We start from the raw sequence: 26,548 nt of genomic DNA on the forward strand, positions 1-26,548 counted from the left end.
TTCTGAAATAACTTTGTGAAAACTATTAGGATCAAATTTTTTAAAGAAGAATAGTTCAAATGGGCAGCAGCCATCACTAGGTGACAGAAATAACAGAGTAAATAAGGAACAGTCCTGCTGAAATGCTGATTTTGGGAGATCTGGGCTGAGGTTCAAACTGAGTGAACTGAACATATGAACAAAGATAAAAAAAGAACATTAAAACTTTTGAACGCTGGAACTGAACAGTTGAACAAAGATCAAGAACAAAGAACTTGAACTCTTTTGAACACTTGAACTGCAAGACACCATATTTACTCGTGCACAGTGGCTTTATGTGAGTGTTTTATTGAATTGTGTTACTAGATAATATTTAATTTTCAATATCATTAATTACATGTTACTTAAATCCCAATGATACCTCGGCATGAGCAAATACGGAAGTCTCTCTTTTTTTTAAGTTTTAAAACCTGAACAATTCAATATAGCGGCCGTCTCCAAAGCCATGATGATCACTGGAGTCAAGATAGTGAATAATTTTGTTTTTGGATACATAACCTGAAAAATACAACATGCCTGATGTTTTTGAAGAATTCAGAATCCTACATTGTATATACACATGTTGACCCAACTGGCAATGCATACATTTCAATAAATTATAGATTATTTAGAAATGCATAAGTTGCATTAATTCATTCTTCAGGAGTTATACATCTTAACATTTGTACAAACGCAAGGTGAGTAAATGGTGGACAAATTTCTGATTACAACAATAAACTCATTGGGAAAACAAATCTACTTACACACAAAGCCCAGTGACCTGGATGCCATGAGGGGAGGAAGATAACATCTTTCGATGCTATATCATTCTAAGAAGATATATAATATTCTGTTTAATTTTAGAATCACTCTAGAAGACAACAAGAAACCTCCAAAAGAACTGTAACAAATCTGTAAACAAAATGAACAGTAACAAGCAGGAGTTACTTTTTATAGAACATTATTCAATGTACTTACTGGAAAAGTCAGGAAAGGGTCTTGTGAAAGAGGAGGTAGCCATGTGGGCACCACATAAGCATCTTTTCCCTAAACAACAAACAATTAAGAGCAGCTCACCTTAGAAACACACCTAATCAGTACAATATGGAACTGAATGACACCAAAATTTATTTACGTACGCATTGCTGTACAATCTGGCCAATGATCTTCAGACAACAGTTTCCAATCTATGTTTAACAAAAAAAAAAAACAACAGTATAATGAAAGACACTGATGATTTTAACAACCATAATCTACAAGCAGAATTAACTGCAATTGATTTTACATTCACATCACAAGATACTGAGTGCAGTTTACGCTGTACTCACAGTCGCTTCCAATTCTGTAGACAGGCCAAGAGATAGGAAGTCAGCTCTGTTTAAGACAGTGTTATCAATTCTGGTTATTTCTTCAGTAGGAATTCCTTTCGAATCAAGAACGTATGAAAGCTGAAGATATACACAGACAAAGATTCTAGTGAGTAAAGGAGGCTCTGCCATGAGCCCTATAATGAACTTGTAAACGTTGCATATACCAATCGCTTTTGCTCAAGATTAGGCTCCCGATTCCAAAACGACGCTTTTGCCATTATATCCTCTGACTCACTGTTGTCCATTTCACTAGATTCTTCAAAATTGATTAAGACTTCTGTTGTTTGGAAGAAAAACAGATTAAAGGAGCTCAGATTAAAATAAAAATAATATGTTAATGTGGCAAATTGAACATATTTATCTTTGCCTACTTGTAGCCTCATGCTTGCTTTCATAAGGATGACCTCTTTTCAAGAGCTTTTGTGTACTTGTCATATCCAAGGCTAAGAAAAACAATTTGCAAACTTAATACCACATCCATATGATGCAGGAAGTGAAAACAGAAATTACATAACCTCTGTTCTTACCTAATTTTGCTCTTCCATGACAATCAAGTTCAATTTTGGGGTCACGACCAAAGACGTTTTGATATTCTTGAATTGTTTTTTTGTTTTTGTACTCATTCCTAAAGTGTATAATTGACCTCATCAAAAAAATGTGAGCAGAAGGTGAAAGCAAGTTCATGAAGTAATTGTTTTTTTTCAAAGATGCAAAAGTTGTTCTGCAGATTGACTGTTAAGCCATCCAGCCAACTCAGGCACAAGCTCAATTCTGCGTAATATGTCCTTTGCATCCTTGGTATTATGCTCATGAAATGTATCATAAAGAGCATAATGCTCAGATGAGCCACTGACAGGATGCACATCAGGACCAGAATCAGAATCCTCTCTCTTCTTTAAAAGCCATGGCAGGTTAATCCTCAATTCTCCCTTTTTGGCAAGCACAATATTTTCGGGCGTTGATTCGGCAAGTCTTCCCTCATTTGGACTGAAAGGCTGAACCTGTGGCACCCTCAGATTGGTATGTGTGGCTAATCCTCTTGCAAAATCATAAATGCAGATATTTGGAAAGTGCTTCCAAGACAGTAAAATGTCTGCATAGTCCCTTGGACTCTCTGCACGAATGTTAAATTTGATCGAGTACACAACAGCACAGGGACACATCACAACAGCCCAGCCACCTGTTTATGCAAATTAAAAGCAGTATAAATAATAATGGTCATTCAAGAACATAAGGTTATTAGAGTGATCCAAAGACAAACTACTGTTAAATGAGGTCTCTGCTGTGTGTTATCTAGTAGGTCAGTTTGGAGTGAAAGGTCATGCGATTGTACTGAAAGCTTCAATCTGACAAACCATGCTGTGTTTATTCAGAAAAGGTCACATCTTTTTGATAAGAATTGAATAGACTGAACTTCATCAGTAGAATCCGTTGAATTCTTAAATGTGATTATGTGTATGTTTGGACATTACGATTTTTAAATAAGTAGGTGGAAAACACATGTAGTCCAAATCTTCAGGTGCATTCTCAAAAAAATGTAAAGAATTACGCTGTGGTCTTCTTCACTAAAACAACTGAAAATGACAAACTTGTACCTAGATTACCTATATTTATATTAGTCTAATAATTATTGGTGATAAAAGTCAAATTAGAACTTATGCTGATTAACAGAACATCTAACACAGACTGTTTAATACTTGGATCAAAAATCAAACTTTAAAAAAAATGTGAATTTGGGTGGTACTACTTTGATGTTCAATTCAAAGAAATTTTACAATTTTACATTTCGATGTGGTTAATTTTTCTGCTTGTGTACATTTTAAAAAATTACATTTAACTTCTATGTTTTATAGCAAAGATTATGTGCAACGTTTATCATGAATAGTCATTGAACAATTGATTTCAAACAAGGTTTTAACAGATATTGAACGGAATACATAACTGACCTGACGCTCCCCAAACCTTCTGGAAAATCTTATCATAGGTGGCTCGATTTTGCATTTGATTTCTTAATCTTAGTATTAGGTCCATTTTGGATCCTTTTGGAGACAGACCACAGTTCTTTACTAACTTCCTCAATGCAGCAACCTAAAATGGATATACACATACGCTTTCAGTGAGCACTCAACTCATGTAGGGACAGGCTCGTGTTAGAATTAAACATACTTCCATATTTCAAACAGTGAGGGTAAGCAAAGTCCAGTCCTATACTGGGCACACACTCAGATAGGCTCACAGTTAATCAAAAACACTCAAAACTCTTCAATCAGTTAACATTTTTGATGACAAAAAGGTATACATGAAACATTACAGACAAATGCCCTACTACATACTGTACATACCTTTAAATTTGTGAGCTCACCACATAATCTGTCTTCAGTGACAAATATATCAGAAGCCTCCTCAGGTTCCTGAACTTGAGGAATTTTAGCAAATTCAGTGTTGAGCACGGCGCTCGATTTTCTTGTATGGCTACCAATCCATGGTGCCCAATTATGGTAGTTTGGTTTTACAACAAATGGATTCTGACAGTTACCTTAATGAGAGCAAATGAGACTTTCATGAAATGGAATAGAAAATTCAGTGTGTATATATTTTATGTAATGGTTAAAAGCTAAAGAAGACAAAATGTAATGATTACTCTTAACAAAGCCACGACTTATCATTTCAAGGTCTACTGACTCCCAAAAATCTTCCACATTTACTTTGCCATCATAATCCGTTGGGGTTTCTTCTATTTCACTGGCTGCAGAAAATCAGGACAAAATTAAAAACAATAAATGCTAAGAAACTAAGAAGTATGCTACAGTTTCACACTTGTCATCTACCCACCAGGCATACTAAAAACTCCTTTCTTGTGAAGGTCCATCACTACTACTGGAGGATGAAATCCACAACGTATGCAAGAATAGTTATATTCATGTGCTGAGAGTGCCTCAAAATGGAGGTATCCATGCAAAAGACAGTCTCGCTTGGGAAACTTTTGGTTTGTGGTCAGTTCAAGGATATCTATAGCATTTCCAATGGAAGTGTGATTCTAAATGAAAATATAAAAAAACAAACCATAATGCCAACCACATAATTAAATAAAGTGTACACAGAAACTGTTCATGTATTTTACTGTTAAAAGTCAGTTTAACTAACCTTCTCTGAATGTACTAAATTAAACCTAATTATAAAATCACAGAATTATTCAGCAGTATAACAGTTTATTACATTTAAGAAAAACCAAAAATTTATAAGTAAATCATAAGGAATATATCTCCTGAAATAAGCTGATGCAAAAAAACACAAAAATACAACTTGTATTTATAAGATCAACTTTTTTCACCAATGCCTGACATACTAGATGTTGTAGAGGAGAAAAAATAAAACAACAAAACATAATACGCAACAGACATAGATCTTCAAATGACTTCCTTTTGGCAACTGATTTGGGCTTCATTCACACACAGTATTAAATGCTATATGTATTTACATATAGTGGCACACATACACACACACCAAATAAAGTGTAATCTAATCTAATGCACACTTATATCCAATTGTACCCTGCGTTCAGATTGATTTTATTGATATTCTGCAACACAGACTGGAATATTTATCATTAGACTATATGAACAACATGACACTAATACAAAACACTAGTGGGAAAAGGTCAGATGTGTTAAAATATAGGAACCATATTTCCCAACGTATGGTGTACATTCAGCGAAGAACAGATGAAACACAACATAAGAACTCTCCTATTTGTATATATGTATGTTAGCTCTTAACCTGGAGCGAGTTCCTTAAGAACAGACATAAATGAATGCTGAGAATGATGTGGTCATTAAAGTTATGAAGACCTCCACTCCATTCCTGAAATCTATAGACCTGGCCACACAGCTCACACTGTTTGCAATATGTGGCTACACCTGTAGGGACAAAAAAAAAGTCTAATCAGTGTTTCTCAAAGCCACCCTGCCATCACCTGAATCTGAAATATCATTGTGTTTGTTTGATTAAGTATATGCTTAAAAGGAGAAAAAACATCAGTTAGAAAATCAAATAGTTACAAATGGTGTTACGTAAGTGCCTAGGAACATATTTAACAAGTACTATGTCAAATTATATATAAAAGTGGCACTTCATTGATCAAATATATCTCTATTCAAAAAGGTGTGCAAGATTTACCTTCAACTGTGCCATAGAAGGTAACAATTTTGGCTTTTGAGGAAATTAGAACAGGATCAGTCAGTGGGACAATTCCTGGACAGAGGCTACACGATGTCTCGGCTGGTATTAGGTGCTTGGGAAAGTTATGAAAGTCAGGTGGAGCGCATACTTCAGTAGGCAGGATTGCTGGAATTCGTTTTTTGTGGTATAGATATGTTACCATTTTAACAAGACCATCTCCCTTTGGTGGATAAAGGGTTTCTTTTCGCACACTGTCAGATTCTGACCAGTTGGTGTCCTTTGTATTTCCTATTTTGAATTCTTCTGAGTCTTCTGTGCTCTTAACTCTCTTAAAAAGTTCCCTGTTAGTCTGAAAAAGATGCCATTTTGCTATATATTTATGCAAACATGACATTCGTGGTTTGGAACATGGACAGTGCCAGGAATTACACTTGATGTCATAGTATGCAAAAACCCTGGCAAGTCTACTATAATAGGACACTTTGGGCTCATACACTGATATGAACCTCTTTGAACTTTTCTCATTCAGTGTGACCTCAATGCTTAAGCTAATGCCATGTTCTGTAGCTTCACGTTGCCTTTTCAAGCATTGTTCTTTTTTATGTTCTCCCATCCACTTTTCCCTAACCATGCACACCTAACCATGTCATTTAGCACTTCCTCAGTTAGGACCACATCTGTGTTGCCTGTTGGGAGACAATAGGAAAGGGACTGAATGTGTTGACAATCAAAGGCCATCAGTCCACTCCTTAATGCAAAATCCGAATTGCGCCGGCAAACATCCATTTCACATAGAATTCTATGTGTAGAACCCCAGGTCTTCTTCTGAACGTGCACTGGAATTGATTCACTGTGGAAAGTTTTTGCGACAGCAAATATTCCTCTAGCCTTGTCAATACACATGGATTTAAGATGATGTTCTGTACTAATCCCTTGTTTACAGCTTGAGTGTTTTCTCTTCATGTGCACTCGAAGGTTATTTTTGTTCAGTCTGAGGTTACAAAGAGAACATTTTACCTTTCTGATCTTGGCTTGGACCACCTTATGGAATTTAGATGGCAGAGGCTGGGCAGTGACTGGTGCAGTGGGCATGGAGGGAGAGGCTGGGTGGTGACCAGTGCCGTGGGCATGGAGGGCAGAGGCTGGGCATCCACTGGTGCTGTGGTCATGGAGGGCAGAGGCTGGGAATCCACCGGTGCTGTAGGCATGGAGGGCAGAGGCTGCAAGGCCACTGGTGCCATGGGCACAGAGGGCAGAGTGAGCACTTTAGGACCTTTGCCACAATCTGACAAGTGCCTGAGGAACTGATCTTTACGAACTACTGTTTTCTGGCAATAACAGCAATGGTAGTGGCCTGATCCCTGGCAGTTCAGTGAACACTTGTATATTTTAAAACCTGAAACAGTACAAAGAAAAAAAAGGTTAATATTCAGAATTATTTTTCTAAACATTTAAAACTGTTCAAAAGAAATTCAGATAATCCTTAAATTTAATAAAGTTAAAACATGCAAATCCTGTCCCATTATTCTTTTAAACAGAACAAACTAATTAAAGATTCTGTTAATGATGCTTTTAAAAATGTATGTAAATATACTATATGTTGCCTGTCAATTGTAGGCAATGTAATTCCACACTTACATTCTGAAAAATTAAAGTACAGTATTTGTACTATGATCTTTGTCATATTCTACTAAATATTTTAAAAGAGAAAATTGTTAATACACAGTCATGAATTAATTAATCTAAAATTATTCAAAGCTAGCTTTTCAAAAGGTTAAAAAGTACACAGTATACTATTTTGTCAAATAAAATCATGTTGTTAAGGTGAATATCTAGCTGCATTAAAGTGTATTAAAAATATCAATCAATCAAATTTTACAAGTTATAAGATATATTCTAGAGCACTTCACATACCTCCATGAACAGCTACTGTCCTTTTGTGGCTCTGTAAGTGGCTGATGATGCCTGCATAATCTGTTCTTTTATAGCAAAACAGACAAGGAAACTCCTGAGCACCAAACACAACTGGAGGTTTCTCTGTGGTCTTCAATATACTTATGTGTCTCTGGTGAATATAAAATAGATATAAAGTTCTTAAAACTGACAAACATGCACGAGAACAATCACTTTACTTTATTTCAATTGAAAAAAAACTTCAAAAGCAGTATTTTTGAAGAATGCAGGAGAGGTGGGCATGAAACATTTAATATTGTTTTAAGAGTTCAAACAAACGGTACTATCATTGAAAGAACTTTAGAAAATAATAACAACAACAACAACAACATGATTCTATCCTGGCTGTTCTTTTCCTCATTATTGTCTACAATGTAATTTCATTCACACTTACCCTTTGTTTGTAGCTACTCATTAAAATGTTCAGTTATGTACTGTACATATATATACAGAACTATGAAAAAAGATAATCTAAAGTGACATAAGTATATTCAAACTTCAGACTAGCAACATTACTATAATTGAAAAACCAGTATATCCATTATTAACTGTGTTTGACTTTTAAACTTATGCAAACAATAAGCTTTCTGTGGAACATTACCTTATAATGGCTCAATCTCTCTGTATTGTCTTTCTGAAATATATTTTGATATCTAAAATACCAGGTTACTGATAGGTTTTGTTTCTGATTAACTTGCATATACGTGATATACAGGACAAATGGTGAATGATATTCTGGCAATTATAAATACTTAATCACGGTCACTTATATTTGATTACAGTCCGTTACACTTCGTTATGGTTAATTATACTCAACAACGGTCAATTACATATTATAACAATTGTTATAAAAAATTATTGACTGCTGAATCCGTCGATTTACTACTCAGAATCGAGTATTCCGATTTGCCCTGTAACAATTAGCTACACAAACCATCCTGTTTGTTGTTTAAATGTTAATACTTCCTTAGAGCGCTTAGTACTGCACGGAACCTGAAAGTTGATTCAACAGCTTTATTACACTGTGGTATAATTCGTACCCTAGCAGTAAAGTATAATATTATCTAATATTAGTAAAACTTGAAACAAACTCACTGCCATCTTAATTTCCAACTCAAACTCTTCTTCTTTCCTCAAAAAGCTTTCAGAAAGATTTATTCTAAGTCCACCATTCCTTTGAACTCCGACAAAAACAATGATGACGTATCAAAACTGACATCAGAGGGCGTTCCGTGACTAGTGTTGGGGGGCGTTCCGTGATATGAAAGGCGTTCCGTGTCTAAATTCCTAGGTATTGCAGGCTGCAGCCAGACCCTTCTCAGCCACCTACCAAATTTCGTGAAGATGGGGTCAGCCTTCTACCTACACGGGAAGTTTGAAAATTGGTGACGTTGGAAAGTTCAATATAGCGGCCGACAGTGGCGTCATACCATCAAAATAAGCAATTACATCGATTTCGGTTAGTGCAGGGAAGCCACCTACCAAATTTCGTGAAGATGGGGCCATAAATAAGAAAGTTCAAAATGGCGGACGTTGTCGACTGTTATGACCGTTACGTGTAGAATTTTGAAATGAAACCTGATTAACTTTTGTAAGTAAGCTGTAAGGAATAAGCCTGCCAAATTTCAGCCTTCTACCTACATATATATATATATATATATACACTCAGTGGGTATAGAAAAGAATCCCCCTTTGAAATATTCCCATTTGTTTTGCCTTACAGCCTTAAATGTAAACACACAAACTAATATTTCTTTCCAGCTTTACTTACTCAATGCACCCTCTAACATCTAAGTGAAAGAAATCACAGCTCCAGTTCAGATGAATGATAACAAATCAAACACAAGACCTGCTGAGATGAATAAAAGACCCCCCTTTTGCTTTAGTGACCGCCCTGATTCTGTTGAGTCTTCTTTATCAGCTTTGCACTCCTAGATTGAGCCCCCTCAATATTTGTCCCCGCTCTTCTTTACAGTTGAACTGTTCAAGTTCACTCACATTGGGTGGTGAGCGTTGGTGGTCTGCTATCTTCAGATCTCTCCACAGATTTTCACTGTGATTTAGATCTGGGCTCTGAATGCCAACACCAGGACATTCACTTTTGTGTCTGTCACCCACTGTGTGGTCCATTTTGCTGTGTGCTTTGGGTCGTTGTGGTGTTGAAAGGTGAACATTCTGCCCATCTTCAACGTTCTAGTAGAGGGCAGCAGGTTTTCCTCCAGACTTTAATGGTATTTTGCCCCATCCATATCTCCTTCTACCTTAACAAGAGCCCCAGGCCCCCCACAGCAGGATGCGGCCCCCTCCATGCTTTACTGTAGGTATGGTGTGTTGTAGATGGTGAGCAGCATTGGTGGACCGTTTGGTGTTGAGGCCAAATAGTTTGATTTTGGTCTCCTCTGACCAGAGGAACTTTTTCCACTTGGCATCAGAATCTTCAAGGTGCATTCTGTCAAAGCTCAAACGAGCCTTCATGGGGCCTTTCTTGAGAAGTGCGACCCTCCCGATCAAGCCACAATGGTGGAGCGCTTGTGAAGTTGTTGTCACATGCACACCATTAAATGACCACTCTGTGCCATCAAATCCTGTCACTCCTTCACAGTGGCCATTGGCATCTCGGTAGCCTCTCTTACCAGTGTCCTCCTTGCTGTTCCATGCAGTTTGGAGGGTCCAGGGAGGGTCCTAGTAGAACCAAACACTTCTTTCTGATGGACTTTACTGGGCTCCTTGGGATTGATAAAGCCTTTGAGATATTTTGGTCTCCATCTCCTGCCTGCCTTATGTCTGTCCACCACTCTGTCCCTGAGATCTTTTGAAAGTCGCTTGCCACTCACAGTCAGGTGTTTGCTGTCAGTTGCTCTACCAAGCAAGGGAATGAATAGACCAGGAACAGCTTCACTATTCACACTACTTACAATTGATCATATGGGGAAGGAAGACAGTAACCACAATGGAAATGGTGGGCACTGACACCTCATTGACTCTACAAAGATTGTTTAGGATCCTTTATTAACTCTTTGAAGGCTGAATATTTTTCCAAAAATCTCAGATTTCAAATAAGCACACAAAGCAATGGTTTCCGACATAAAACGTCTGTTACTGTGTGGCTGCTGTTGGCACCTGTTTGGCGTCTCTGGCAGCAGTAGCTGTACGGGGGCAGCTTGATGTCCAGCAGGAATCTGTGGCTGGGTGGCTGCCTGGCTGTCTTCGCGCAGTGGTGGCAGTCATAGTGCGACACAATCTGGTTTGTAACTCTTGTCATTGTAAGTGGCGGTCCTCTAAGGTGAAAGTTACTCCTAACACGAACATGTTACACGAACGTGTTCAGCGCCACAATCAGCTGGGGAGCATTCGGCGGAAGCTTGTACCTCACTTTCGTTTTCGTTCTCCATCTCCAGATCAGTTGCATTAAAATCGGAGTCCAACAAGTCAGAGTCCATTCCAACTATAATAACACAAAACGTCGCCCACAGAGTATTTATCCTCTGCACATTCGCTTTGATCTCTCGCCAGATGTCGATGCCATTTTAGAGGTTGTTTGCTCCTCGCTACTCATGCATGCGCAGGAAATCGAGGTCAAGCCAACAAAGCTAACTTTCCTTCTAGCAACAGAGAGTCGAACTAAAATGTAACGGCGAGTTTGTTCGTAGTTTACAACGGATTATCATCCTCTACCCCTGAATTCCCGACACACTCTTTCCGTCCTGAAACAGTTCATCTCATTTTCATTTCCATCCTTTTGTTCCTCACACATCACCATATCAGTCCATAACAGTAGAGAAAGCCAGCAGGATTTTTTTTCCGCCATTGAGATCTGAGGTGTTTTCAAAGCGTTCCTTGAATTTTTTTGAGTAGTTTATTTGTAGGGCGTGGAGAAGACCGACTTCAAGAATACATTTTATATTCATGTCTGATTGATATCAGGAGAGATGCGGTTTCACCTCAGTTTTCTAAAGTGGATTCGGCCTACAACTTCTTCAACTGCATCAGGCCATGTCTGGCACAGAGAGAAGGGAGAGGAGTGAACCTGCTGGAGGGCTCCTCATCGAGAAACTCCAACAGGTGCTTCAATACAGCAAGGGATGAAGGCTAAAGAGCTGAAATGGAGTTTTGACGTTCTAGAGATCGGACCCTGAGAACCTGGATTGCTGTGTCAGTGGGAGAAGAATGAGGGTCAGAGTGAAGTGCTGAGGTTTCCTGTTGAGTAACTGGAAGGAGTCATGAGATACAGCCAGGGGTTGGCTCTGAACCCTCCAGACCCACACGTACCACCGGTGTGGTGGGCTGGTTCTGATGCTGCTGAGGCTTCCTTTGCCTTTCTTCCTTGTAAAAGATAGCCCTGGATGCAGACAGACACGACACCAGATGTCCACAACAAACAAGGTTAATTTTTCTTTTCTTCTTCACAACATGGCACACACACAGTGCCCAAAGACTCACAGTCCTATTCTACTCCTTTCTCTGTATTGCCACCTCTACTCCACTCCTCGCAAGCTCCGTCCTGTTCCACCCGGCTCTGGCTCCCTGAATGGAGAGAGACGGCCCCTTTTATAATGCACCCGGATGTGCTCCCCGATGATCTCCCTGCAGCACTTCCTGGTGTGGTGGAAGTGATGCATGGGCACCCGGAAGCACTCCGGATGTAACTGCTTCCTGGTTCGACAGCACTTCCTGGTGTGGCGGCCCAAGGCTCCTTAGTCCTTCGGGCACCCCTTGGCCACGAATTCCCACAGGGTTGAGCCTTCCAGTTCAAGTGGCTCCCACACAATCCAGGATGGATACCCTCTTGCGTCCTGGGGAAGGAATTTCCCCTGCTGCTACAGGCCTGCCAGTGGGGCAAGGTCCCCGGCCGTCTATTACAATCCTGAACAAGCCACAATGGTGGAGCGCTTGTGAAGTTGTTGTCACATGCACACCATTAAATGACCACTCTGTGCCATCAAATCCTGTCACTCCTTCACAGTGGCCATTGGCATCTCAGTAGCCTCTCTTACCAGTATCCTCCTTGCTGTTCCATGCAGTCTAGAGAGTCCAGGGAGGGTCCTAGTAGAACCAAACACTTCTTTCTGATGGACTTTACTGGGCTCCTTGGGATTGATAAAGCCTTTGAGATTTTTTTGCCTCCATCTCCTGCATGCCTTATGTCTGTCCACCACTCTGTCCCTGAGATCTTTTGAAAGTCGCTTGCCACTCCAGGTGTACCTGCTTCCTGGTTCGACAGCACTTCCTTGGTGTGGCGGCCCAAGGCTCCTTAGTTCAGTTAGTTTTCTCTGAGAGAAAGTGAGATGTATGATAGTGTCAGATTGTCACCACACAAATCTTTAAACAGCGCAGGTAAAACAATGTGTGATAGTGAGACGTCCTACCACACGAGTTTCTGGGCCTGTTCTTCACAGATTCCTTGATGTGTTGCAAACTAAAACCTTCCACTCGTTCCCTTGACCAGTCTGGAAAAGCTCTTCAAAGACACCTCTGATGTGCTCACTGACCATGTGCCTGACGTAGTCGGCTCTTCATCAGATATTCTGGGGTCTTCTCAGAGTCTTTGATGACACCGTACTTAAGATTATTATGGCAACTTTAGGCAAGTTCTGGCTGATCTCTAACGTGTCTTTTTACATCAAGTCCTAGGAAAAGCCATTTGTCAGCAATTCTGTGACTATCTGAACAAACGTTCTCTTATTGAGAAGCTTCAGCTGGGTTTTTAATCAAATCACAGTACACAAATGGCGCTGGTTTAAAGTGGTCAGTGACTTGTGCGTTAATGAGGACACCGGCCACTGATCTGTTCTTGGGCTCTTAGACCTGAGCGCAGTGATATTATTGGTAACTAGCCATGTGCGCCCAACTACGTTGCGCGTGTTAAAGTTGTCTGTGAAGGGCTCCCTGTTTAAACGCGGCTGCCAGTCGTGAACTGGGCCCTTCGTCGCACAGCATTATGATTTTTTATAAGAGAAACAAAATTACAAAAGAAAACCCTTGGATATTGATGCGATAGGAACGGCCTACTCTGAATCACTATCCGAAAAAGTAATTATGTGGTGGTGTAGAAGCATTTCTGATTCTGTCCGGTCACAGTCCGTCTCGTTTTCACGATGCTATCGTTTCCTCTCACGATCTCTTCTCAACCTTTCTCCAATCTCGCAGGTTGCTTTGTGGCAATCCAAAGAGTAAGGCAATATACACAGAGCAATGGTTATAAACGGGGGACACATAGGTATCCAGGCTCTTTAAAGTATAAATAGGGATCACTTCACTGACATGTGAGCAAGCCACGGTACAACTGTGAGACGCGCAGCACTCGCCGGCTACAACGTAACAATAATAATTTCCGGAACGTGCTGTTACGTTGTCATTCATTTTACCCACTGTCTTTCTTTCATTCATATGTTACGTAGGAACGTACCTTTTATCTTCAGCAATCTCATTCTCTAACCAGGCCTCAGGAGCTAACCAGCGTAACACTGTCCACCACCCCTTTCGTTATTCCGGCACATTGTTGACATCCGTGAGTACCAACAACGTACTAAACTGGAAGGTGGTCTACGCATGCGTGGAATTCGCGGACAAACAAAGATCAAGATCTAAATGAAGATCTCTTTAATATAAAGCACAACGATTTGTTTAGTTTGAATGTCTGTGTTTTGAGGTGTGACTGGCATACTTCAGCCTTCAGTAGTATAAGCCTGGAGGAGATTTTTAATGCAATGCCTATGTTTTAGCTGTCTCTCTACTGCCATCTAGTGCTTCTTCTTCTAATTCATTCGCTGTCAAACAAAGATCAAGATCTAAATGAAGATCTCTTTAATTTAAAGCACAACGATTTGTTTAGTTTGAATGTCTGTGTTTTGAGGTGTGACTGGCGTACTACAGTCTTCAGTAGAATAAGCCTGGAGGAGATTCTTAATGCAATGCCAATGTTTTAGCCATCTCTCTACTGCCATCTAGTGCTGCTTCTTCTAATTCATTCACAGACAAACAAAGATCAAGATCTAAATGAAGATCTCTTTAGTTACTTTAAAGCACAACAATTTGTTTAGTTTGAATGTCTGTGTTTTGAGGTGTGACTGGCGTACTTCAGTCTTCAGTAGTATAAGCCTGGAGGAGATTCTTAATGCAATGCCAATGTTTTAGCTGTCTCTCTACTGCCATCTAGTGCTTCTTCTTCTAATTCATTCACAGACAAACAAAGATCAAGATCTAAATGAAGATCTCTTTAGTTACTTTAAAGCACAACAATTTGTTTAGTTTGAATGTCTGTGTTTTGAGGTGTGACTGGCGTACTACAGTCTTCAGTAGAATAAGCCTGGAGGAGATTCTTAATGCAATGCCAATGTTTTAGCTGTCTCTCTGAATGAAGGTCAGCAGGACAGAATACATGTGTGTAAATGAGAGGGAGGTCAGAAGAATGGTGAGGATGAAGAGAGTAGAGTTGGCAAAGGTGGAGGATCAGCAGTACAGAGTAATGGGTATTGTGGAAGAGAGGTGAAGAAGAGAGTGCAGGCAGAGTGGGGTGGGTGGGGAAGAGTGTCAGGAGTGATTTGTGACAGACGGGTATCAACAAAAGTGAAAGGGAAGGTGTACAGATATGGGCTGGAGACAGTGGCACAGGAGATAGTGCTGGAGGTGGCAGAGTTAAAGATAAGATTTGCATTGGGTGTGACGAGGATGGACAGGATTAGAAATGAGGACATTAGAGGGTCAGCTCAGGTGGGACGTTTCGGAGACAAAGTCAGAGAGGTGAGATTGCGTTGGTTTGGACATGTGCAGTGGAGAGATGAGGAGTATACTGGGGGAAGGGTGGTATGGATAAAGCTGCCAGGTAAGAGGAGAAGAGGAAGGCCTAAAAGGAGGTTTAGATGTTTTGAGAGAGGGCAGGCAGGTGATGGGTGTGACAGAGCAAGATGACGAGGACCTGAAGATATGGAACAAGATGATCCAGTGTGGAAACCTCTAACGGAAGGAACCGAAAGAACATGACTCTGTACATACAAGTGAGCAGTTGCCAGTATATTTATTAAAAATTATTTAAAACTGCAAAATGAACGAGTTATCTTTATACCCTCTCAGCAACCATCAGGGGTCTTGCCATGGAAGGTGTCCCACATCACATTAGTAGCATAAATTGCGCCCAAGTCTGTAAGTTCCTCACACAAACTGTGTCCAAACCCATCAGTAACAGCCAGATCTTGTAGTCTGTGTGGATCCGGCCTCATTTTCCTAGAAGGTGGTAGCCCACCAGACCTAAGCTGGATTGTCAGAGTTGTGTTGATGTTACCGGTGTTCCCAGAAGGAGGTGTTTCATCTCGCAGGGCACTTGATGGAAACTCCGGTCTGAATCGGGAACCGAGAAGGACGGCTGTGAGGGTTCTGAAGGTAGATAAGGAGATGTTTGTTAGAGGAATCTGTGAGCAGCTGACACACCATCTATGGTCTAGTGACCCACATCCTGCTTTCAGAGGAATCAAAGCATTAAGCACATTTGAATCTCATCTCAGAGAGTCACAGTCAGGGCGGCTGGTAGAACGGTCCTTATGGATGACACTGCAGTTGTGACCTGCTGGGCTGGCTACTTTGAGAAGCTGTTTAAAGCTGATCCTAGGATAGGCTAGGATGTTAGATATCTCCAAGTCCATGGTTCTTGAAGCTGATGCTCCAATTAGCTGTGAACCACCCAATTAGCTCACTGAAATTTCACAGGAGGTGAATCAACTGATAGTAGAAGGCTGTAGAGATCTGTGGAATCTGGGGTGAACTTCTCCAGGCTGATGGTCAGGCTGTCCTCCTGGCATTGCAAGCAATCTTGGTTTCTACTTGGGAGAAAAGCGTCATCCCAACTTACTGGAAAACCAGGGCTTGTTGTCCCTATCTGGAAAGGTAAGGGTAATAGCTGGATTGTGAGAACATTGCTCTCGGTGCTGGGTAAGGTCCTTGCTAGGGTCATCCTCAATAGGATCCGTCATCACTCGCTCACCTACCAGAGACCGTAAGTCTGGTTTTATGCCTAAGACGTCTACCATCGACCACATCCCAGCATTGAGGGTTCTCAGCCTTTGTCAATTTTCATAAAGCGTGGAACTCAAATTAATCGAGCTGCCCCGTGAAGACGTCCTGAGACTTTGGAGGATCCCACCAAAATTGCTGGATATCATGAACGGCCTGTACACTGGTACTGGGAGTGCTGTGTAGAGTGGAGGCGTTTTTTCCCATTTGATTCTGGGGTTCGTCAGGGGTTTGTCCTGTTCCTACTCTGTTTTATTACTTGCATGGACTGGGTGTTGGGCAGGGTCGTGGGGCATCTGTTAGTGAAGACAGATTCACTGATCTTGACTTTGCTGACAATGCTGTGATCTTCAAGGAGTCAATGGAGGTTCAAGAGACTGAGCGAAGAGTCTGAGTGTCTGGGCTTGTGAGGGTCCTGATAAAAACCAACATCCAGGCCTTTAATGACCTCTTGGGCATGGCCATCTGCAGTGTGTGCGTCTGCAGAGAGACTGTCGACCTTATCGAGATGTTTACTTACCCCAGCATTGACATTCATATCTCTGGTGACTCTTCCTATGAGGTCAGTAGACAGATTGGGAGAGTATTGGGGAGTCATGAGGTCACTGTAGAAGGGTGTGTGTCACTGTCAATCTCTCTGCAAAAGGATGAAGGTCCAAGTTTTTACAGTCCTGCCACTTCCTGTTTGTGAGACATGGATGCTATCCAGTGACGTGACACAAAGACTGGACTCCTTCATGTGTGTCTGTTCAGAGAATCCTTGGGTACTGCTGGTTTGATTTTGTGTTGCTCACGAAGTCCCAAATGAGGCACATTACCTGCAGAGTGAGGGAGCGTCAGCTACGGCACTACAGCCATGTGGAGTTATTCCCTGCGGGTGAGCCGGCTAACAGGATCATCATTGTTGAGGACCCGAGTGGCTGGACCAGGCCAGGGGGACGTCCATGCAACACCGGGCTGTGACAGATATAGATGGTCATTTCTGGAGGGTGGGACTAGACCGCGTGTCTGCATGGGTGGCTGCCAACTGGGATCCTGGGCTGTTGCATTGTGTGGTTGGCGCAACAACACACTGTATCAGTGCATGCCCCCAAATCTGATCTGACCTTTATACACCAAAGAAGGTTGGAATGTTTACCGTTTAACCTCATGTCCCAAAGGTGTTGCTCGTTTATCGACTGTATCTTGGCAGTGACAGATTAGGCCAAAGCGGAACGTGCAGTTAATGATGTCAAGCAAGCCAACGTCACACGTATGCGTGTAGTTTTAATCAGGTTATTAGTGCTGATATTTTAATGTCCCATAATGCGTTCCTGTCACACCATCATGATGAACATCTGTCTGGCTTCATCAACAGCAAATGGATGGATGGCAATAATCCTAATAGATTTAGAATGACACAATACTGTCAAGTTTTTTATCAGGGGGTCTTCCATGAGTGTGTTCTACTGTGCAACAGATTGATTTTTCCACTGCTACTGTTTTATCTCTTAGGTTTGCTGCCAGGGCTCAATGTAGTACTCACATTGTCCCTAATAGTGCTTCCTTCTGAAATGTATATGGAGTGAAGGTAATTGGTAGGGCATCCAGAGAGACCTGGAAGTTGTTTTTGATAAGGCTGATCCCAGCACCACTGGCACAATCTCTGATTTTTATTCCATATTTAGCTCAGCTCATGTTTCTTTATATTTGGCTGTTTTTTGTCATTCATACCGAGTATTGAGTATTCACGTTGCAGTGAAACATCAATCATCCAAGCTCTGTCAAACTGTCTTTGACGACTGTGTCTGGTTTCATGGTATTTTACTTTTCTGTCCACTGACATTAGTCTGTCCCAAGTGACTAACACCTCCTCATTTTTGGGTTTTAGGTCTGCAGCTTGGTCCCAATGCATTTGTGGAACTGGCAAGTTGTATTTTTTTTCTTCGCACCAGTATGAATTCTTTTGTGCCTCTTAAGACAGTTACCATAAGAGAATTGTTTACCACACTCAGAACAACAAGATGTCTTTCTTTCAGTATGAATTTTTGCGTGATGCCAAAGACTGCTACTGAAAGTAAATCGTTTACCACATTCAGAACAACAATATGGCTTTTCTCCAGTATGAGTTCTTTTGTGCCTCTTAAGAGAGCTACAAGCAGATAATTGTTTACCACATTCAGTACAGCAATATGGCTTCTCTCCTGTGTGAGTCCACAGGTGGATCTTAAGTTTGTATTTAGAGGTGAATCTTGTGCTACATTTTGAACAGTAATATGGCTTCTCTCCAGTATGAATTCTTAAGTGCTTCTTAAGAGAGCTACGATCAGAGAATCGTTTGTCACATCCAGAACAGTGATATGGCTTCTCTCCTGTGTGGGTTCTGAGGTGGGTCTGAAGTATTTCTTTAGAGGTGAATCTTTTGTCACACTCAGAACAGACATACGGCTTCTCTTTGGTATGAGTTCTTGTGTGCACTTGAAGACCACTACTATCAGTGAACCTTTTCCCACATTCAGAACATCCATAGGGGTTTTCTCTAGTATGTATTCTTGAATGTGTTACGAGATTGCACTTATGGGAAAATCTTTTGCCACATTCAAGACAGCAATATGGCTTCTCTCCGGTATGAATTCTTGTGTGCCTCTTAAGAGAGCTACGCTCAGAGAATTGTTTGCCACATTCAGAACACCAATATGGTTTCTCTCCTGTGTGTGTTCTCATGTGGTTCTGAAGTATGCTTTTAAAAGCAAATCTTTTATCACATTCAGAACAGCTATATGGCTTTTCTCCAGTATGAATTCTTCTGTGCTTCTGAAGTGTAGAATTGGTGGTGAATCTTTTGCCACATTCAGAGCAGCCATATGGTCTTTCTCCAGTGTGTATTCTTGCATGTCTTTGGAGATGGCAAATAAAACGGAATGTTTTCCCACATTCAGAACAGGGATATTGATTCAGTCTCATTTGATTTGTCTTCTCTTTTCTGTCAGATTGACTTCTGAACTGTTTTACTGAAGAAAGGGCCCCCTGATCTGTATCATGTACATCTTGTTTTACAGTGTTGATGGCCTTTATCCTTCTTAGCCTCACAACAGGAAGAGAAGTGCACAGCAAATGATCTGATCCTCTTGTTGATTTCTTCATCTTCTCCTTGTCCTGTCTGTGTTGCAGTCTGCAATGAGGAGAGGTCTGAACAAAGGAAGGTGGGGAGAAGCTGCCATTTCTATTTAAACCTGAAATTAAAAAGTTTAGTTAAATGTTTAAAAAAAAAAAAAAAAATCAGAAATGAGTAAAAACAAATGGGTTGTACATTTGTTACTTATGCTGCCTCACACTGAGGCTCCATTTTTGCCATTTCCACCATTTATGGACTTTCCATGTTCTCCTGTTGTCTATTCAATGGCCCCATCTTCCTTCTAAATCCTAATAAAATGTGTCTGCTATATTAAGATATGAATACGACTGGGATCTGACAAGTGGAGCTAATCAAGTGTACCTTTCATGAGGATTTAGACCAACTCAAGTTCAAGCCCCTCCATGCCCAGTGGTCACTGTTGCCCCCGAACTCTTTCTGATTTTCACTGCTCTTTCTAAGCCTGTTTTATCAGTGTTGCTGTCCTCTTGCCAAGCTATGCCTCACAGTCTTTACTATGATATCATGATATGTTACATGTGTGTTATAGTCCTACGTGCATTCTGAATCATTTACCTTTCCCTCGTATTCTGTAGGTTTATATTACATACAATTCACCGTAATGAAAGTGTTATGAGCTACAGACTTACAAGCTTGAGGAATCAATTATTGGAGTAAATGTCCGTCTGTGAGAGGATATGACCCTGTAGACGTGATAACTTAAATGTGATTCAGCCAATCAAAATAAGACTTGGCAAAGCTGTGAGGAGAACATTCTAGAAACCTAAAAATATAAGTAAAATCACTGTAGTAGATTTTATTAGAGGTAACAATTTAGCATTTTGTGTTCTCACTTGCCTCTTAACCGAGTATAATTGAGAAAATCTAAATTGCTTACCAAGATGTGATTATTTTGTTTTGTTACACATATTGATCTGCAATGTTTCACTGCTAAAATGAACAACTTTATATTTGGAAAGGCAGCTCTTCAAGCGGGTTGTCTCTATTCAAATTCATTCAAGTGTGTCGTTTTACTTTCTTTTGTGTTTAGCCATATTACTTACCTATTCCAACGCTCCCAGATGACTGCTGTTCTTCACCTTCGCTCCCATTTCCATCCATTACTTTCTCTTCAAATTCCGATAACTCTGACTTCACTTCCACAGAATTCTGCTGTGTAGCCACTTGTCCCATATCAGTTGACTGTAAACTGGAATGAGATTCTTCACAAATATCTTGCTTGAAACTGTTCCTAATTTTGTGGTCTTGTGGTTCAAGGCTAACTGAGAAACCTTCAGAAAGCCCAGTTTTAAAGTCCACAGTCACCCCCTTGGACTCCTCTTCTTTAAAAGCTGAAATTCTTCCTTCGCAGTCTTCCACTTTCACACACAAATCCACTTGTGAACCCCATCCACAGTCCTCTTGTTTAATATGCTCCAGTCCTTCAAACGAGTCAGACGCCATGCTCTGCGTAAAACTCCTCTGCTCTTCTCTCGTCATATTCAATTCTCACTTGGTCAGCCCTGGCCTGGAGGACATTATACACCACACTGTATGGCCATGAGAATTGGCAAGTAGACTCCTTTTACCTGTTAAAATGAAAGTGAAATAATGACTTCATAAATTCATCAAAAATAATTTGAGCATTTTTTTTTAAACAAACATAGACAACCACCCTAGTTTTTATGTGAGATTTGAAATGCTGTGCATCGCCTGTGTTTGCTTAAGAAGCTCTGAGCAGAAATAAGTAAAGGACAAATTCGAACTGACCAAGACAAGCAAAGAACCGAGAAAGGGGAACAAGTGTACAAAAATCAGGATCTTTCATTTTGAAGCACTTTATACTAGCAACACAGGTTTGTTAAAGTCAAGTCAAAACAGATCAAAGCCTGGACCTAAACTAAGACTACCATTTCGAAGAGACTTGGCCTGGGATGTAGTGATATGCCAGTGAGACCAACTGAAGAGAGCACGTTCAGCACAGACACATATCGAGTCACGTTTGACAGCCATTGTAAATATTAAGAAGCTGACTGACAGATTCCGTGGTCCTGTCTAAATGGATGTTGGTCCCCGTCTGTTAGGAGGGAGCGGCTCTTCCACCTGCCCTCTGCTCCACTACCTGAAGCACTCCTCTTCTTACTGCTTGTTCTCGCTCCCTTACGCCTGCCTGTTGATCCTGTGCCACGGCTTACCTCTCTTCTCATCTCAAAATCTTTCTAGCATGGTGAGGAGTGTAACACTCCCCCAGATGCCACTTCCAGCACAGCCCAAGAATTAATTTTCTGGTAGGGTTCAGCACCTGTGACACCTGTGCTAGAACTCTATTATGTTACAGTTGGGGTTTATGCCTTGGATTACGTTGAAATTCTATTTAATTATAATTTTTGAACGGTTGATATTTTAATGTGATTTTCCATCAGACCTGTTAATTATGTATTATTATTTGTAGTTCTGTCCCTTTAAATGTGCATTAACCAAGAGACGAGACCACCATGACATCATCAATACCGAGACCGCCTTTTGGTTATTTAAAGGCCAGAGTAAAGAAGTTTATGTTGTGGTGCACTGAGGTGGAAGGACGTCATTTGTGAGTACTATTTTCTTATTTGATTAATTGCTGTGAAGGTTTAGATCAAGGATCTGTGACAATATGGGTTCGGCTCCACGCTCCCATCGCTATTCGGGAGCCCTCGAACCCAACACCGTCGGTAATGTCACCAAGTGAGCTAGATAGTGAAGACAATAAACAATTGAGCAAGGGGATGGTAAAAAGTGAAAAAGTGGTTTTATTAAAATAGTCAAACAAAAACAGTGTTCAAATAAATTGTGCAGATATTTCAAAATCGTCTTTGAATAATCAATCCAATAAAAAAAGAACGTGGAGGTCAAATCAATAAATAGAAAAAACAATCCTTTAAAACGAGGTTAAAACAACGCTGGAAGCAATCCTTTACAAAACACAAAGTCCGGTGTCTTTTTACCTGGCGGCTGCCCTGCTTCTCCCTGTCCAGGAGAGTCGCCATACCTGCAGCTGACCTCCTCCTACTCAACTGATCTGGTGGCGTCCCGATCCCTGGCTTCGGTTCCGCTCCCTCCAGACCACAACTTTTTTAATTCCTCACACGGCCAAGGCTCTCACGACTCCCGCTGCCATCCGCGGCCCCATCCATCTCCTTCTTTGGTCACTCCCGCTACCTGCTTGTTCGGCGAGAGCGACAACAACTACTACGCCCTGGGTGTCGGCCTAACACCCATGCCGTCTTCTTAGCTCGCTCGCCCGCTTCCTGCTGCACCGATTTGCTTGCTCTCTCTCTCTCTTTACTGCTTCCTGCTGCCAACTTCCGCTTCCTTCTCTTTCTCTGATCTTTCCCTTCGTTTGCTCTTTTTTCCTCCGTTTTTGTTTCTGATCTTTCTTTTTCCTCTTCCTCGCCGACCGACTCGCGCTTCTTTTTAAACAGCGAGGGGCCATAGCAGCTGCAGCAAATTAGCCACGGGGAACAATCACGGATGTGTGTGCACTCGGTGAGAAACGCCCACACCGCAGATCGACCCGTGGCTTGCTATGGCCCAACGCCCCCTCGCTAAGCCGCTCGAGTGCGGTGATTATTTATTTAAAAATAAACGGCCTTTACTAAACGAGCTGTGGAGTCTAACACCACAGGATCAATGCGCCTTGTTATTGGTTTTAGAACTGTTGACAATTTCAAAGAGTTGCTTGACATCTTTTTTAAGTGGCGTAGACAGGAACTATTATTTCACAGGCCGCAGCTTTTGCTTGTTTTTCACTTGCCTTGTTCTCTATGAACCGAGGACGCAGCGTTTTTTGAGGGAACGGAGTAAACAAACTTTTGTTTTGGGACATGCCGGGCCTTTTGACTCCACAAATCTTCCAGGCCCTTAAACCTGAAAGAAAATGAAGTAAACTTGCATGCTAATGCATAAACACTTTAAACATATAAACATTTTTAAATTGCACTTAAGTTTATATTTTAAGGCTTATGAATATTCTAGACGATCAAGTTAAAAGCAAGCTGTGTTGTGTTGGCTACGATTGAGCTACACAGTACAGGAGTTTAAGAGCAGATTATCAAGATAGCTGTCTGCATTCAGCTCCAGCAGCTTAGCTCCGATCAGTGAAGTTGCATGTTGTACTTAGCAGCACAGCTGCCTGTGATTTTAGGCATGAAACCTGCTGTAACATTACAGTCCCTGACAAAAGTCTTGTCGCTTGTGTACGGATTGACCTGAAGTGCCGCTAAAATATACACTGCTCACAAAAATGAAAGGAACACTTTAAAGAAACACATTAGATACATCAGATCTCAACATGAAGTTGGATATCTATACAAATAACGACAGGGCAATGTCTTAGGAACAAAAGGATGCCAAGTCTTTTAATGGAAATAAAAGTTTTCTGCCTACAGAGGGCTCAATTGTGTAGACACCCTAAAATCAGAGTGAAATGAAGATGTGGCAGGCTAGTCCATTTTTTCAAAAACTTAATTTCTGCTACTCAAAATGCTTTTCAGTATCTTGTGTGGCCCCCACGAGCTTGTATGCATGCTTGACAACGCAGGGCATGCTCCTAATGAGACGACGGATGGTGTCTTGTGGCATTTCCTCCCAGATCTGTATGAGGGCATCCCTGAGCTGTTGTACAGTCTGAGGAGCAACCTGGCGGTGCCTAATGGACCGAAACATAATGTCCCACAGATGTTCTATTGGGTTTAAGTCAGGGGATCGTGAAGGCCATTCAATTGTTTCAATTCCTTCATCCTCCAGGTACTGCCTGCATACTCTTGCCACATGAGGCCTGGCATTGTCGTGCATTAGAGGAAACCAGGACCTACTGCACCAGCGTAGGGTCTGACAATGGGTCCAAGGATTTCATCCTGATACCTAATGGCAGTCAAGATGCCGTTGTCTAGCCTGTAGAGGTCTGTGAGTCGCTCCATGGATATGCCTCCAAGATCATCACTGACCCACCACCAAACCAGTCATGCTAAACGATGTTACAGGCAGCATAATATTCTCCACGGCTTCTCCTGACCCTTTCACGCCTTTCACATATACTCAGGGTGAACCTGCTCTCATCTGTGAAAAGCACAGGACGCCAGTGGTGGACCTGCCAATTCTGGTATTCTATGGCAAATGCCAATTGAGCTCCCGGTGCTGTGCAGTGAGCACAGGGTGCAGTAGACATTTGGGCCCTCAGGCAACCCTCATGAAGTCTGTTTCTGATTGTTTGGTCAGAGACATTCACACCAGTGGCCTGCTGGAGGTCATTTTGTAGGGCTCTGGCAGTGCTCATCCTGTTCCTCCTTGCCCAAAGGAGCAGATACTGGTCCTGCTGATGGGTTATGGACCTTCTATGGCCCTCTCCAGCTCTCCTAGAGTAACTGCTTGTCTCCTAGAATCTCCTCCATGCCCTTGAGACTGTGCAGGGAGACACAGCAAACCTTCTGGCAATGACACGTATTGATGTGCCATCCTGGAGAAGTTGGACTACCTGTGCAACCTCTGTAGGGTCCAGGTATCGCCTCATGCTACCAGTAGTGACACTGACTGTAGCCAAATGCAAAACTAGTGAAGAAACAGTCAGAAAAGATGAGGAGGGAAAATGTCAGTGGCCTCCACCTGTTAAACCATTCCTGTTTTGGGGTCATCTCATTGTTGCCCCTCTAGTGCATCTGTTGTTAATTTCATGAACACCACAGCAGCTGAAACTGATTAACAACCACTTCTGCTACTTAACTGACCAGATTAATATCCCATAAGTTTCATTGACTTTATGCTATACTCTGATTCAAAAGTGTTCCTTTAATTCTTTTGAGCAGTATATTTCTAATCAAGATTTTGTTACAATAAATGGGTCATTTCTATCCCATCAGTCTTTGTAATAATGTTTCAGTGCCAAACGAAACTGACAAAAAGTATTCTAATATTCCCAGCTTGGTAAAGCCCATGGAGTCCATTTATGGCAAGACCTAAGTGTTGTCTCCTTGTCATATGAGCTTCACCTGTGACTAATAATGGATCAATTAGGTCTCAGGTGTGTATAACAAGAACCCCAGTACACTAGACCTTCACATCAACTGCAACTGGACCTCTGCAAACAGGCCTAAGATTCACTCTGAGACTAAAGTGTTGATTATCAAGAGGCTGAAGACCAAATCCACTGCTGATGTGGCAAACGCCTTCAATGTGTCACAGCGTCAAGTTTGGAGGATAAAAAAAAAAAGATTTGAAGAGACTGGAGACGTTTTTGACAAGCCCAGGTCAGGAAGACCGCGCAAGACAACTGCTCAAGAGGACCATTTGTTGGCTCAAAAATCCAAGGCCAGCCAGTTTTCCACTGCAGCAGAGTTCCACGAGACCTGGTCACCTGAAGTCCCTGTGTCAATCAGAACAGTTTGTCGGATTCTGTCTCAAAATGGCCTCCACGGTCGAATCGGTGCCCATAAGCCAGCACTAAATAAAAGACAATTGAAAAACCGTGTGGCATTTGCCAAGGCTCACAGCCTGCTAAAAGGATGGACGCTGGAAAAGTGGCAGAAGGTGGATTTTTCAGATGAAACTTCTGTTGAATTACACCACAGTCACCGCAAATATTGCAGGAGACCTACTGGAACCCGCATGGAGCCGAGATTTACCCAGAAAACAGTGAAGTTTGGTGGAGGCAAAATCCTGGTCTGGGGTTACATCCAGTATGGGGGTTATGTGAGGGATCTGCAGGGTGGAAGACAACATCAATAGTCTAAAATACTAAGAAATCTTAGCTACCCAACCATAAAAAAGGGCAAATTCTGCAGCAGGATGGTGCTCCATCGCATACTTCCATCTCCACATCAAAGTTCCTTAAAGCGAAGAAGATCAAGATGCTCCAGGATTGGCCAGCTCGGTCACCAGA

The 26,548-nt window shown here is 41.5% G+C and overlaps 2 protein-coding genes across 3 annotated transcripts in view; one reads left to right on the forward strand and one right to left on the reverse strand.

The window, feature by feature from the left end:
- The window catches only part of LOC120528176 (oocyte zinc finger protein XlCOF6-like), a 321,282-nt gene that overhangs the window by 204,947 nt on the left and 89,787 nt on the right, over nt 1-26,548 (forward strand). The gene's annotated exons all lie outside the window — the stretch shown is intronic.
- LOC120528177 (gastrula zinc finger protein XlCGF26.1-like) overlaps nt 2,547-26,548 on the reverse strand; it is a 32,862-nt gene continuing 8,860 nt past the window's right edge. Inside the window, exons 1-8 of one of the 2 annotated variants that reach the window (XM_039752264.1) lie at nt 20,700-20,788; nt 7,482-7,632; nt 5,565-6,963; nt 5,166-5,305; nt 4,221-4,425; nt 4,030-4,134; nt 3,731-3,924; nt 2,547-3,476 (exon numbers count right to left, since the gene is read on the reverse strand). In XM_039752264.1, coding sequence (XP_039608198.1) covers nt 3,303-3,476; nt 3,731-3,924; nt 4,030-4,134; nt 4,221-4,425; nt 5,166-5,305; nt 5,565-6,198 — 1,452 coding nt within the window. In that variant the 5' untranslated portion in view covers nt 6,199-6,963; nt 7,482-7,632; nt 20,700-20,788 and the 3' untranslated portion in view covers nt 2,547-3,302. Of the gene's footprint in view, nt 3,477-3,730; nt 3,925-4,029; nt 4,135-4,220; nt 4,426-5,165; nt 5,306-5,564; nt 6,964-7,481; nt 7,633-17,311; nt 19,736-20,699; nt 21,225-26,548 lie in introns of those variants that run through there. The other variant, XM_039752263.1, reaches the window with a different exon arrangement.

This window comes from Polypterus senegalus, chromosome 4, assembly GCF_016835505.1.
Source record: "Polypterus senegalus isolate Bchr_013 chromosome 4, ASM1683550v1, whole genome shotgun sequence".
NCBI lineage: Eukaryota > Metazoa > Chordata > Cladistia > Polypteriformes > Polypteridae > Polypterus > Polypterus senegalus.